This window comes from Chrysemys picta, chromosome 1, assembly GCF_011386835.1.
Source record: "Chrysemys picta bellii isolate R12L10 chromosome 1, ASM1138683v2, whole genome shotgun sequence".
NCBI lineage: Eukaryota > Metazoa > Chordata > Testudines > Emydidae > Chrysemys > Chrysemys picta.
The window spans coordinates 297018047-297033919 of record NC_088791.1 but is presented as its reverse complement, the minus strand read 5'-3'; the positions used below and the strand labels follow the sequence as shown (position 1 = coordinate 297033919).

The 15873-nt window shown below is 40.7% G+C and overlaps 1 protein-coding gene across 5 annotated transcripts in view; it reads right to left on the bottom strand.

Annotated features, from left to right (window-relative positions):
* The window catches only part of RB1 (RB transcriptional corepressor 1), a 155672-nt gene that overhangs the window by 68697 nt on the left and 71102 nt on the right, over window positions 1-15873 (bottom strand). For all 5 annotated transcript variants that reach the window (XM_065593715.1, XM_065593712.1, XM_024104502.3 and 2 more), the window contains 4 exons: window positions 15120-15176; window positions 15001-15032; window positions 14840-14916; window positions 14420-14622 (listed from right to left, as the gene is read on the bottom strand). In XM_065593715.1, the coding sequence (XP_065449787.1) occupies window positions 14420-14622; window positions 14840-14916; window positions 15001-15032; window positions 15120-15176 (369 nt within the window). The remainder of the gene's footprint in view (window positions 1-14419; window positions 14623-14839; window positions 14917-15000; window positions 15033-15119; window positions 15177-15873) is intronic.

Here is a 15873-nt window from a genome sequence, read left to right as displayed (position 1 = left end):
CAGAAGCAAGGATCAGTACAATATGTTTTGAGTTTGATTTTTATCTTGACAATGTCCATTTAATATTTCAAATTGTATGTACGGGGGATTTTAAATGCTTCTCAGCTGAAGACAAGATAATGTATATGTGAGTGGTATGAAGGCTGCTTCAACTTCAACCACACCTTCCCTTACCTCTTTCTCTGTAGGATCAGTAAACTTTTGTAATATGTTCAATATAATACATCAAACATGGATGAAACTTTGGGAACAGAGCCCTGTCTGCAAAGGGACATTTTTGGGAGAGACTGGACAGCCTCCTTTCCATTTCAGACATATGACCTTAGTAACAAATAAAAAAGAATGAGGAAGCTCAGAATTCTAATCCATGCTTTGACACTGAAACCCTCTGTGGCCTCAAACTAGTAATTTCTTTTTTGAAGTTCCCCTTCTATAATGGGGATTACAGATAGAACTGGTCAAAAAAATTTCCATCAGAACTGTGACAGAATTTTTGCCTAAATGAAACATTTTGCAGAAAATATCTGCTTTACTCAAAGATATGATTTTTTGTTGTTGTTGTAAAACTGAAAAGCCAAAACCTGAATGGTCTTTAATTTTACATAGGGGAAAACAAAAAACATTTTCTGGCCAGCTCTGATATGCAGCTATGCACCTCACACAGCTGTGAGGTGGATTAGATACATTAAGTACTTTGAACATGAAAATCTCTGTGTCATGGCATGTCCACCCCATACAGGACTGGAAGGGGTTAAGATGGCCAGGTGAACCAATTAACTCCATAGGCTGCACCTGGAGGAGAAGCCAGGGAGCAGGGAATTCATTGGAAGCAGGCCTTAGGTGGAAGGGCCTGCAGAAAGCCCAGGAGCTGAGAGCGAAAGGGGACTGCTGGGAAAGTCTACAGTCACTCCCTGGGAGAAGGGGAGGTGCATTTGGGCTCGCCAATCCAGAGAGGGAGGCGGCCAGGTAGGTAGGACAGGGCTCAGGGAAAAGCAATAAGGTCTAGAAGGGAACAGATCTTGACTGCTGGCTAGAGGGTCCGTGAGCCAGAACCTGGAGTAGAGGGCAGGCCTGGGTTACATAAGAACAGCCATACTGGGTCAGACCAAAGGTCCATCCAGCCCAGTATCCTGTCTAGCAACAGTGGCCAATGCCAGGTGCCCCAGAGGGAGTGAACCTAACAGGTTATGATCAAGTGATCTCTCTCCTGCCATCCATCTCCACTCTCTGACAAACAGAGGCTAGGGACACCATTCCTTACCCATCCTGGCTAATGGCCATTAATGGACTTAACCTCCATGAATTTATCTAGTTCTCTTTTAAACCCTGTTACAGTCCTAGCCTTCACAACCGCCTCACGCAAGGAGTTCCACAAGCTGACTGTGCACTATGTGCAGAACTTCCTTTTATTTGTTTTAAACCTGCTGCCCATTAATTTCATTTGGTGGCCCCTAGTTCTTACATTATGAGAACAAGTAAATAACTTTTCCTTATTCACTTTCTTCACACCACTCATAATTTTATATACCTCTATCATATCCCCCCTTAGTCTCCTCTTTTCCAAGCTGAAAAGTCCTAGCCTCTTTAATCTCTCCTCATATGGGACCCATTTCAACTCCCTAAACATTTTAGTTGCCCTTCTCCAAATTTTTTCTAATGCCAGTATACAGGGCTGGCTCTGGCTTTTTTGCCACCCTAGGCAAAAAAGCCACCCGCCACCCCTGCAATGCAGCAGGGGAGGGCACCGAGCCCGGCCGCGCAATCCCCGACCAGCCAGAGCACCGGGAGCAGGGCGGAGAGCCCGGCCGGGGCTCTCTGCTCTCCCCGGCAGCAGAGCGCCAGGGGGAGAGTGGAGAGCCCCCGCCGGCCAGAGCACCGGGAGCAGGGCGGCAAGCCCGGCCGGGGCTCTCCGCTCTCCCCGGTGGCCAGAGCGCCGGGGGGAGGGCGGAGAGCCCCCGGCGGCCAGAGCGCTGGGGGGAGGGCGGCGAGCCCACCGCGGCTCTCCGCTCTCCCCGACCGGCCGGAGCGCCGGGGGGAGGGCGGCGAGCCCGGCCGGGGCCCCGCTCTCCCCGACCGGCCGGAGCGCCGGGGGGAGGGCGGCGAGTCCGCTGTGGCCCGCTCTCGGGCCAGAGCGCCCCGCCCCGCCGCCCCCTCCAGGCACCGCCCCAAGCACATGCTTAGTGGGCTGGTGCCTGGAGCCGGCCCTGCCAGTATATCTCTTTTGAGATGAGGAGACTTCATCTGTACACAGTATTCAAGATATGGGCATACCTGGATTCCCCTGCCAGCCACTGAGGGAGTGGCACCATGAGGCAGTGATAGGAAGACTGCCTAGGACTGCTGAAGGAAGATTTCATTACCCCGGAAGGGGGATAAAGTGGCCTGGCTGGAAAGCTGTGTTGTGAAAAGGCTGCAGCAGCTCCTGGAGCGAGAGAGGGGCTTCAGATCCCGATAGAGAGGCAGAGAGACAGCGTGCAACCGAGGGAAGGGGCTATTCCCCAGAACGGCGAGGAAAAGGCACCATTCCTAGCAGTGAGTAGACCACCCCATTCCCATCACACTCTGCCACAACTAACAAAGGGAGACTTCTAAAGTATACTTTCCAAAGTTTTACATGAAGAATGAGTTCTTTAAAGCCACCCTTTTCCACACACTCTTAATTTTAATTTCTCTTTTTACAATGAACTGCTAAGTCTGAATAAAAAAAATTCCTTCCTGATAAATTCGAGTCACAGCAGTCTTTGATCATTACATCCACTCTCTTGGGAATACAATGCTAACTCCATTTCACATGCAGCAGTTGCTATCCTCCAGTGAAAAAATGCAGCATTGAGCCTACTGGTTCCATACCTTACAGTCTTTTGTTTGTTTTTGGCAGCGACTCTAACACACTGTATCTATTACCCTAGATCAGTGGTTCTCAACTTATTGGCCACTGTGGGCCACATCCAATAGTACCTGTCTGGCCCTGAGGATGTCACATGGGCCGCAGCTGTGTGCTGATTGGGCTGCAGGTTGAGAACCACTGTTCTAGATTTACACCAAAAAGTGCAGCAAAGAGTGAGCAAATCCAGGCAAGTGAGTCGAAAGCTACTGAAATATGAAGAGCCACCGCTCCTGTGATCCTGTAGTTAACAATGAATTTTGTTTGCCTTAAATTGTAAGTAGCTTTAGCTATAACAAATGCTGCAGTTGTGATGCTTTACTTTTCTAAAAATGAAGAAAACAGTGACTGAAGTGTAGATATCTGCTAGCTGTATCAGCAGTATGTTGCAGACCTTGTTATTCCAGTGTAGCAGGGCTTAGCAATAAAATGAGAGTAATGATGGCAAAGACCGAGTGTGGTAGCCTTTGCACTCCCACGACTGAAGATGAGGAACAGCTTTGATTATATGGCTCAAAGCCCTTCAGAATTTCTATTTATTGAGGTCAGAAGGATTTTTTTTTAAACTACTTTTCATTTTGTAACATTTAGAAATGCAAGATTTAGTTAAATAATATAACTATTACCGGTGTGGGATGATAAGTGGACTTTTGCAAATAAAATTTTGCACTCCGACTCTCCTCCGTTGAAAGGTAGGTAATGACGGATCTACCATCTTTCTACCACAGGGGTTTTTGTTTAGAAATATTTATACTTACATGTAAATCTAATGCAAATTGTTCAAATTTTCATTTCTTAAAGTTATTAAAACAAAAGGAATTTAAGAAGTCTGTTAGCTGAAATAGTTAAAGTAGCAAACAATGGAGTTGGCTGGACACAAAGGGAGGAAATATGCTGCATCTTTTATTATGCTGCATCTTTTAAAATTATGATGCAGCAAATTCTCCGCGGAAGGTGTCCTAGTCCAGAATTATTTTCCAGACTGGGGAACCCAACTATACACTGCCCCATATTCAGGAAGGAATCTAAAGGCTCAATTTAGCCCATAATACTTTACATTTAATGTATATTATGGGTATCAATAAATGCTGGTTCTAAATAGAATATCCTCCTAAAGCAGCTCATTAAATGTTTGTTCAACACAACAGGATTTTTGTTTTCCTCTCATAAGAATAATTTAAGTGTTCCTTTAAAGCTTCCACGGTACTATACATAGGAATTATATTGCAATGAAACTAAACAATTTTCAGAGTATTGTGAGCAACCACAGTACTGAATTTTCTTTTTGTATCAGCCCATAGACATGTCTACTGTAAAGCTTTTTTTTTTTTAAACAGAGGCAAAGTTTCACATGCTGTTAATACTGCTGATATTTACATGGGTGGGGTAGGAATCGTAGTCTCACTTTGAGGGAGGGAAGCTACAGGAAATACCAAGTGGTGTTCGAGCTATTCAGAGTGAGAGATGGAGGAAGGGAGAAAAAATGAATAGCTGAAATAAACACTGAAAATGTGTGATTATGATTACTTTCCATGTGTAATACATTATTAGAAACAATGTATATAGAGAGCCTACCATAATGTGGTCCTGATCCCTAACTGGGAGCCTCGGGGCACTACCACAATATTTTAATATAGTAAAACATTTGATATTTTTAATTTATATTTATAAGCTTAATTGGCACAAAAAGGATAAGTAATTCATATAACTGAGAACAAAAAAAATAAGCAATTTCAAAACAATTATCCAAAGGTTACTACAACATACATTGAAACAATCATGCCTATACATGAAATACCATTAATAATGCACTTAATAGAGTAAATACAGCAATGCCACTCTGTGGTCTACAAATTTAGCAACACGTGCACTTTATGACTATGGCATTAAATGTCTGGGTACCCAGGGAAAGAAAGAAAATGTCCACCAAGAAGGAAACTCAAATTCAAGCAACAAGTGGTAACATTTCAGTTGGACAATCAGATACTGCATTCCCACTGAATAGAACTTGTCAGAAATTTTCCGACTGAATGGTTTTCCATTGGGAACTGCGAATTCGCTGAAAGCTAAACATTTTGTGGAAACATGCCAATTTCGACTAACCTTCCAATGGAACACAGGCCAGGTTCAAAACTTGCCTGCAAGCTCACGTGCCCAACTCCTCAGTGGCCCACTGAAAGGACTGGTGTGGAGTTGGGAGCCCAGGACATCAGGCTCCTGGGGCAACTCCTGCAGCCTAGGGAGCCAGCTGGCCCGTGAGTTAAGCAGTTCAGTAAGCTGGCTGGCCCAGGAATATGGAAGGTCCGGGGTCACTGGGCTGTCCGGAAGCCAAGGACCCTGGAAACCCTAGCAGTTCCTGACAGAAACTGATATTATTCTCGTCAGAGGCAAGGTGGGTGAGGTAATATCTTTTATTGGATCAGCTTCTGTTGATGTAAGAGCCAAGCTTTTGAGCTACACAGAGCAGGTCTACTTCAGACCTTGTCTCTCTAATATCCTGGGACCAGCATGGCAACAACAACAATGCAAATAATTGTCAGTTTCACTGCTGCTATTCAAGTCAGGAGCTGCTAGGGAACCTGGGGAACACGCAGTTTTAGACAACGTGTTTCAGTGTTTTCAAAATGAAAGTTTTACAGAAGTCCCATTTGCAGGAAAATCTGAAAATATTTGTTTCCATTCTGAATCAGAACAGAACCAAATTTCAAAATGGTGAAATTTCCTCTGGAAATTCTGACCAGCTATCACCTTGAGTGCTAGAAAAGAATGAATATGGCTGAATAAAGAGCATACTGAAAAAAAAAATTTGGACTCCTGCCTTTCTGACTAGTGAGAATTTCTTTTTGACTTCCATAGGAAAGTAAAGCACAAAATGGCTCAAATCACAATGGAGCAATAAATAGGGAGTGTCATATAACCTCTGAGACAGTTATTTGGGGCTGTGGTTCAGATATATCAGGTAAAACTGTTAATAAACCCAGCATAACTGCACTGGATTTAATAATTACATTAGATAACCTGTGTAACTGAGCATAATTTCACCCAGAGGAGCTGCATTGCTATCACACAATAGAATTTGGTCCAGGTATCATTTAACTTTCATATTTAAAGAGACAGTCACATCAAACTTAGGATATGTCTACACTGGCAAGTTTCTGCGCCACAAGTTACACCACTTTTATTAAAATGCTGGAATTAAACCACTGTTGCGTGTCCACACTGTGCTCCTTGTGACGCTGGAGCGCATCCACATTAGCAGCTCTTGCAACGGCAAAGACAGCAGTGCATTGTGGTAGCTAGCTCACTGTGCAACTGGCTGCAGGATGCTTTGGAAAGGGTTTGCAATACCTCATGGAGCAGGCACAGTGTCACACGATGCAGGTTTCCCAATCCCATTGTTCCATGGGCATCCTACTACATTGCCAGCTACTTTTCAACTGAAGAGTGAGAGAGACAGACAGAGAATGTGTGTGTATGTATGCGGGTTGGGGGGGAGAGAATGTGTGTGTTTTGGGGGACACAGAGTGTGACAGCATGCTGTCTTGTAAGTTCAGCCAGCATCATGAAGCAACCAGTCCTGAGGCAGGGGAAAACCCCATCAGCCCCCGCCTCCCTCCCTGGGTTCTCTCTCTCTCTCTCTCTCTCTCTCACACACACACACACACACACACACACACACACACACACACCCTCTCTGTGTTCAACAGCACAAGTATTCCACATTAATGGTTTGCTGTGTGTTCCGGAGCAGATCAGCACAGCACACAATGGCTGTTAGAAAAGGTGCCTGAAAGGGAGCGGCGCATATCTCCAGGGCAGCCGAGTTCAAAACAATGAGCAGAGCGGTCACTTGAGGCATTATGGGAAAGCCCAGAGGCCAATTACAGTGCAGAACGCAATCAAGTGTTCACAGTGGCAACAGAGCGCTGGAGCCTCTGCACAAATAGCCTTACGACTCTCATTGAGGTGGTTTTTTTGCAGCGCTGCAACTGAGGAGTTTCTGCGCACAAAGTGGCTTGGCAGTGTGTACTCATCTTTAATTTGAGTGCAAAAAGCTGCTTTACTGCGCAGAAACTTGCCAGTGTAGACAAGCCCTTAATCAAAATTCAGGCTTTGCAAAACCAACTTCTACAAGACTTAAGAGCAACAAATTTGTTTCCAAGAAATTTAAAAAATAATTCCAGTAGCAACTTTAAAAACATTCCCCTAAAGCATCTGCAGAACAGATATTTCAAAATTTGTGGTAATATATAAAAAGCTGAAACTGACCAGAAATTAAAGTTAAGCTTTTTCATGTCCATTTTACAAGCTGCGATAAACATAAAATAGTAAATACACAGAACATAATAAAAAGTAAATTCTTAAAATTCTCAGTTTTAATGTTTGTATTGCAGTTCATTTTATAAAAAATAATCTCTCTCAGGGGAAGAGAGAGGTTAAAATCAGAAGCAAGTCCAGTAAGAACTGTTTCCAAGAAGTAGCCTAAAGGAAATCTAACAGCACTTATTGTTACCGATGAATTTTATCATGCTAACAAACCCCTTAATTTGTCTTTTCATGACTAGCTGAAATTCCTTTATTCAGAGGCAAATGAATTCTGAACTTGTGCATACAAAAAGCAGTACAATTAGGTAAAAAAACTGAACAAACAATCATCATACATTATGAAGTGCTGCACTGCACAGTTGCTGATGGCTATTCAGTACTCATTTCTGGTTGTGTTTGTACTTGAATCAAAATTATATCATGATGGCTGCACCTTTTAACAGGGTTGGGCTGAGATGATTCATTATTACTGCAATATATGAATCTATGAATGTTGTGTTAGCACTAGCATGACCAATTCCACCTCTGGCTTAATGCATGTCAAACTTCCTGGGGAAATAATGGGGTTTCATTTGAACTTGACAGCTGGTTTCCATAGCCTGGATTTTGAAAATTAGAAATATATTTAACAACTAAGTACCAAAGACTGGTTTCTGGAAACATGATGATTTTAACTAAGTTTGACACATAGTTATTCTTTTTTTAATTCAATGAATTAATGATTGAATTATCTGATAGCAGAAGTGAATGCAATCACTACATTTATTATAATATACAATTATTTCCATTCTAACTAGGTTTTCAGTTGCTAATAATCTTCCAAAACTTTCAGCTATGGGGCTGAAGTTTTCTAGGCTCAGTCTGTGCCTCTTTTGGGGGGAAGGAGGCCAGGGGGGAAGAGAGCATTTAGGGGTTGAACAAAGAAAAATGCAGCTGTTTTTGAGTACTAGCCAGGTGAAAAATCTCTTCCCAAAATAAAAATATCTTGCAGACTCTTCTGTAGGACCACAATTGCTGGGGATAGAAAGCTGAAATTTGGCATGGAAATACCCCTAATTTGGGAGCGCTTTTCAGCGTCCAGTAAAAATTGGTATTGATATGCTTAGTTCTAAACCTTTGAAAATTGAGCATGTGCAGTATAACTGGTATAATATTTTAATATTTGAAGCAACTTATGCAGCATAGCCTTCCGTTGCTCCAAAAGTGTGTGGCTAGCCTAACCGTGTAATTAAAAACGTACTAAGTACATGCAATGACAGCAGCCCTTATTCAGTGTTTCTTTTGTAAGGTTAAAGTTGTACAGCTCCTGAGGTCTCCAGGACAGGGAAGCATCTAAGGTGTGTGGAACAGTATATTCTGGTGGCATTTAGCCCAATAGTGCAACATCATGGAATTCTCCCACCCCACCCTAATTTAAGAAAAATAACATTGAGAACGTTTCAGTTGTATAGTTAGCACACAGGAAAGTCTGAAAGCAATAATGTTAAGGTTGCAAAAACAACCTTAACTCTGCTCCCTCATGCATTACCACAGTCTTTAAAATTACATACTATTTCATGTAGTTTTTTTTACTTCAACCTTGCTATAATCCAAAAATACTGATATATGCGTGCTTAAATTGGTTTCATTGACATACTGGTTGAGTATATGCTCAGTGAAGAAATTCTTTTCTCTCAGGGGAATTTTAATAATGTATTCAGCAGCAATTTACTATGCAATTACATTTTACCCACAGTACAGCCTTCTTTTAAAGGATGCATTAAACTAGTTTAAATGTATATTTAGCGGTCTTAAATGTGCCAGCAAATACTCACTATTACATTAATCTGTAATATGCTGTGTAAAAAGAGCACTGCACTTCAATTAAATGGCTTTAATGGAATATCTGGTATACACACAGACTGCAATCACTATATGTTTATCAGAAGTTATGGAAAGAAGTGTGAGATTTGAAGGAGGGGAAAGAGAAGACATAGCATAAGGGGTCATGGAGGGGTTCTAGGCATAGCTCCATGGAAGAAGTTAGAGACCTGGTAAGGGTACTCATTCCCATAAGAACAATATTCTAGTAAACCAACTCTACCCTCTGGAAATTTTACATGACTCTTGACTAGGGCTCTGTGTCTGTCTCAGAAGTCATAGATTCCGTGTCTTTCTGCAACCTCCGTGACATCTGCAGCAGCCAGTGTGGCTGACCCCAGGGCCACCCAAGCAGCTGGTCCCAACAGTCACACCGGCCGCTGCTCAGACAGCCCCAGGGCCAGCCGCACCAGCCGCTGCTCAGGCAGCCCCCACAGGTGGGCTGGGGAATGCCCAAGCAGCGGCCGGTGCAGCTGGCTCCCGGGATCGGCTAAGCAGCAGTCCCAGGGGTGGCGAGAACAGCAGCAGCTCATTGGCCCCCGGCAGCAGTCCCACGGGTGCCTCGCCTGAGCCCCTCCTAAGGCAGTGAGCCGCCAGCTAAGATTTAGTCAGGATGTATTTATATACAAGTCATGGACAGGTCAAGGGCAATGAATTTTTGTTTATTGACCATGAGACCTGTCCATGACTTGTACTAAAAATACCTATGATTAAATCGTAGCCTTACTCATGATACTAGTCAAAATACAACTGTTTTTTTACTTTCCTAAATAAATCAGGATAAGAGTGTCAAACTAAAAAAGCAACATATTTAAAGGAAGTCCGTAATTAAACAATATACAGAATTAGTCACAAGCGATCCACAAACTATCCACTTTCTCTCCCAAAAAAATTCCATCATGTCTGATGGATTAAAAATCTTCTGAAAATGTTTTAGATCACATGTGTATGCCATGCCCATCTCCTACGGTACTCAAACAAGCAGAGCACTAGCATTTCCAGGAACCCTACTCTGTAGAAAATAAATCATGCAAATTTCAATAACCTGTCTGATCGTAAGCACTGACTAAGCAGGCACAAAGTGCAGGTTGAGAGACAGGAAATGCTAGTGTGTGCGCTTGTGCATACCTGCAGAGAATCCCAGTGCCTTCGGTTTCTTTTTGTAGAATCACTCAAAGTAACCCTTACTCTAAATCACCCGGTATCCCTTCTGGGAACAAAGGAAATGCATTTTCGGTTATTAGGAAGTGAGAAGGAAAGAAATCCATGTAATTTTTATGCCAGATCAAATATGGGTTTTATCAAACTTTGAAGTGTTTAACAGTGCGGTGAGAATGCCTCTCTTAGTGCCATACTGCCACAGCTTGGTAAGCAGAGGCACTCAAGCTAGATCCCCCTCATTACCAGAAAGGGGGCAGCAGGCAGGATGCTCTTTGCCAGGGCTCTGAGACTCTGGAACTTACTCCCCTACCCTGGGTCTGAAATAGCCCAAAATTGGTGATTTTCCAGGCACAATACAAAAGATGTGTTTGAAAGGGTCTCTGAAGAATGCTAAGAGTGTGCTTCCTAGGTGAAGAAGGGAACAGGGCCCAGCTGGCCAGCCAGATTCCTATGGAACTGATTAATGCTGTTGAGATTAAATTTAATTATATGTAAGGGCTCTTAGAGTCTTGGAGAGGTGTATTTCTTAGTTCAAATTTAAATAAAAATTAAATTTTCATGCCATTCAATCTGAACACATCAAATTGAAATCAATCTATACATACATCAAAAATATGTCAGTGAAGTGTAGCATGAACAAACAGTAGAAAAAGAGTATCGTAGGGCAAATCAATGATCCCTTTGTCTTAATAAGGAATTAAGAAGCCATATTAACGGTTTCCATAATTATCTCCAAACAGTCTGCATCCAGAAGGATCGAGGGTTTCAAGTAAAACAAGGGTATCCTTTGATGCTCTGGTAAGGATACAAATAACCCAGAGGAGGGAAAATATTCTCATCATGAATGAATCAGTGTAGAGCAGGACACCTTTTCAAAACTGTTAGTTCTGAAAGCAACCCTGCAAGCTTTTCACTCCTCTCTTCTGGCAGGCTACCCTCTGATGTTCAAACAGGAGATGACCTACAAAAGCATGATCTCCTTCCTAAGTACAGATGGTTAAATTAGATAACTGTGAAAGTGATAAAACACTTTTACTAGGACCAATCATGAGACTGGTGTATAAGAGGATATATTATCTCCCAATAACATAAAAACAAAACTCTAATTTAAACATTTTTACACTGCTTGAAAAATCTGAGAGAGATCAGATACACAATTTTTCCTCAGTAAAATTCTGCAAGATGCCTTTAATTGTGCATCTCTTGAAGTTAGCTTCATTGTCTGAAGTAAGTTTGTTTTTTTAGTTATTCTGTACCCAGTTTGTCACCAAAAAATAAATTATTACCAGACTCCTGTCTGAAACTGAACCTTATGAATCAATTTTCAAAAGTAGGCAATGGAATGAGCAAAAAGCCAGACCCAAAAAGAAAATCCAGGATAAAGTAGGACAATTTACTATAAATACCTAAAGAAAGCCAGCTACTGACTAGGTTTGACTATTCAGTAAAGTAGAAACTAAGCAGAGTTTCACTCCAAATTATGGAATATAAAAGATGATGCAAGTATTTGTAAAACTTTTTCTATTATTTTTAAAACCTTCTACTGTTATCTAATCTGTAATAGTTTACTTTCACTCAAGTTTCTTTCATAGTAGCAGAGCACATTGTACCTCTAATAAAGAAATTTCTGCTTTCAGCACACACAAAGAAATATTTCAGTCTCCTGAGATTCCATTTTCTTTGGATTTAAAAAAAAAATTAACCACTATGAAGTGTTTAAGAGAAGACTGCTTGCTTGGTAGCCATTACACTGACTTCCAGAAAAGAATGGTCACACTTGTGACCAATTATCCTTACACCAGTTTTACACTAGTGAAACTCCACCGACTTCAGTGAAGGGAAAGGATGAGAGTAACAGTAATAAAACCATGTGGTTCTGAAGTTAGCTAATGCACAGCTTAAAGGGTTATGAATGAAATACACATTCTTTTCTTTAAGTTTACCTATGTAAACCAACATCGGTACTCCCCAATGACCCTCTCTCTAGTTCATGGAATCTATTCCCCCATCATATAACCCCCCTGTGAAACTTCCATTAACATTTATGGTGGCTACACGTGCATAATAATTTAATAATGATGGTCGGCTCAAATTTTCCACCACATCTAGTTTTGAATAATCAGTACAATCTAACACTTCACACATTTTGGTTAAGAGTGTCTCTAACATGAGAACAGGAGTACTTGTGGCACCTTAGAGACTAACAAATGTATTTGTTAGCCTCTAAGGTGCCACAAGTACTTCTGTTCTTTTTGCGAATACAGACTAACACAGCTGCTACTCTGAAATCTAACATGAGAGTAAGGAAATTGATCTGTTTCCTGTGTGGCTGATTTGGAATCAAAAGGCAAATCAAGTGGTTTGTTAAAATTAAGAGTAACCGAGCATTTAACATAGTGTGCTCTTTATGACAAACCACAAGTCAAATGGTTTTGTACTGCTTTTGCAAAGTATTTAAAAAATTTAAAAATATTTACAAGTCTGAACTATATCTTTCAAGTTATCCACCTTTTCTGAAGAGACCTTCTAGTGATGTGCATAATTTATCTATCTCATACATACACAGCAAAAACAACAAGGAGTCTTGGTTGAGCTAGAGCATATCTTCTAGAAAAACATCCAACCTTGATTTAAAGACTTCCAATGACAGAATCCACAACATCCCTCTAGTTAAGTTGTTCCAACTGTTAATTTGCTAAAAACCCTGCATCATGCTCCTAGTCTCAATTTTTCTAGCTTCATCTTTCAGACTTTGGATGTTCAAAAACTCACAAAGGAGTTTAAGGCCAGAAGGGATTGACCACTGGATCATCTAGTCTGACCACCTGTACATCACAGGCCATTACATTTCACTCATGGCTCGTCACACGGCACCTCAGCCCAGACTACAGGGATTTGATTGTAGATTGCTCTGATGTGTTGCGCTCTAACTGCCCCATGTAGACCCTGCTAGCACAAACTAAAAGGTACCTACTCTGTTAAAGCATATCTTCTAGAAAAGTATCCAGTCTTGATCTGACGACACTAGGAGATGGAGAATCCAACATTTCCCTTGGTAGTCTGTTCCAATGGCAAATCACCATCATTTAGAAATTTGTTCCTTATTTCTAATTTGAATTTATCTGACTTCAGCTTCTAGCCATTGTCATGCTTTTGTCTAATAGACTGAAGAGCCCTCTAAGTGCTTACTGACTCTGATCATCATCGTCTTTTAAAACTCTCTCAAATAAATTAGTCTTCAGTCTCTCACTGTAAAGCAGGTTTTCAAGACTTCAAAGCATTCGCCTCGCTTTTTTCTGAATCCTTCCCAGTTTCTCAACATCCTTTTAAAGTGTTATCACAATGTACTGAAATATTTCAGTACAGTTCTCATTGATTTCTTATACAGTAGAAAGAACACTACCTCCCTATTTCTACTCTATACTCCTTCAGTTATACATCCAAGGATCACATTCACTGTAAGGGGCAAATTCTGCAATGTTGTAAAGGAAAGAGTTGCAAGTTTATGATTCATTTAAAACAAGCTACACAAAGTTGTTCACCAGACATTAACATTTCAGTGAACAGACTCTTCCATAGGGTCCCCATCCCTTGACATATTAAGCTGACTCTTCATTACAAGCCTGAAACCAAATATCACAAGTTTACTACCATTGACCAGTTTTGTTCAAGATCAGGTCAGCACAGAGCTACCAAGAAATCTAAACTGATCCAAGTGGGGGGGACAAGGCAACTCAGTATTCAGCAACAATAATATCCAAGTACTGTACTAACACTCTGGCTCTGAATAGGAGCAACAAGTATCAAGAAAGAAAGAAACATGAATTAATAAATGTTATGCTTTATTTTTTTGTCTGTTTTTACTGGCACCAAAATATTATGTATAGTTTTGGAGTAGTGCATTTAAAATATTCTGAGCCAGATCCTCAGACGTTTGTAAGCCAGCATATGTTCATTGAAGTCAGTCAAGCTAAGCTGATTTATACCAGTGAGAATTTGGCCCTCTGTTTATCATTTAAGACATGTAAAAATCAAGCTAATTTTGGTTTTGTGATTTATTTTATTACTAATAACTCTTAATAATACAATTTTATATATAATCTAATGGAGTTGGGTATAATTTCTTTTCTCCATATAGGCACACTAAGTGGACAAACACATTTTTACTTATTTTAAAATATTACTTACTGATTGCCATGCAAGGGATTCCATAATTCGATGTTCACAGCGTTCTAGATGTTTTATCATCTCTCTTGTCAAGCTTGGTTCTGCTTTAATAAAGCTTTCAATCACCTTGTAGAAGTCAAAGGCTTTTAAATCAAGTACATTGAGAATCCACGGAAAAGACAAATCCGTTTCAGTACTGGTGCCATCACTTTGTGAAGCATTCCCTGAAGTAAAAAAGACCAGAACTAATTATTCAATATTAAAGTGATACGATCTCTTGTCAATTTTTCCCTCTGTATTTATTAATTTACGGCTGCTTGTCAGTTTCAGATACTTAAATTTAATGTGCATATGTAATTACTAATTTAATGAATTTTATATAGCTATTACTACTAATAAACAATAGCAATGGTATCTTGCACTTCTATAGCTTCGACTTACTGCCATATGTAGCCATGACAACCTCAACAGCACAGGCCAGAAGAGATGTGTGGAAGATATTATTGTTCAGAAGTTTGCTGAAAAAGAAAAAAAAATGCAGGCCTTAATACTAGTCTTAGCACACCAATAATGGTTTTCTATTATGAGTTAGGAACATATACCTAAAATTGTGAACTGACAGGCGCTCTTCCTCCTGAAATAGATGAACAAACACAAGGTTAAGAAATACTGCTCAAAAAGGAGCAAAGTATTAAGAGTAATGCATCCTCATTAAACTTACCGACTTTAACATGGATTCCATTACTCTGTAGTATAGCCTTACACCAAGCTTATATCTCTAAAAATGAAGAAAGTCAAGAACATTACACAAAGTTATTGCAAGGCATAATATAAAATTGTCACTGAAATCTGACACAACAAAGCCAAAATACACTTCCATCCTTTGGAAAGAACATGCATGCTGGGACCACTTAAAGAAAATCTGATTTGTCCCAGCGAAGTTGGCCAGTGGTGCTAGGGTGGTCTCCAAGGATTACTGGGGATCATGACTGACTGAAGTTGTAAGAAGATGTTTAAGTCAAAGTGCAGAGGTCAATTTTCAGTTGCCAAGATGAGACAGCAGAGCTGACAGCTGGAAGATATCGAGCTAAGTTGGGTGAATTTGCTATGCAAGTCACTGTAGGGAAATACAAGTGGCCTGATGACTGGATGGGAAATAGGCCACCAGGTCCATTTAAAGGTTCAGTAATCCTATTCATAAGGGCAGATTTATGGGTAACTATATAAGTACAGTTTCAACTATGTTAAAATACTTTGTGGTAATTTTCCTATGCTTCATTAAAATAACGTTATTTTAAAATATTTGTAAGTGTATGCATTTTTTCTTTCTAGACCTTCCTATGTATGCTGAATTGTTTGTCAAATAGCATCTTAGAGCCTTGCCAGAGTTACATGCCCAGTTTCCCAGGTTGAGAAATATTACTTTATCACTCCCAATCTCCACAGTAAAACACTGGTAAGTACATTTTGTCTCA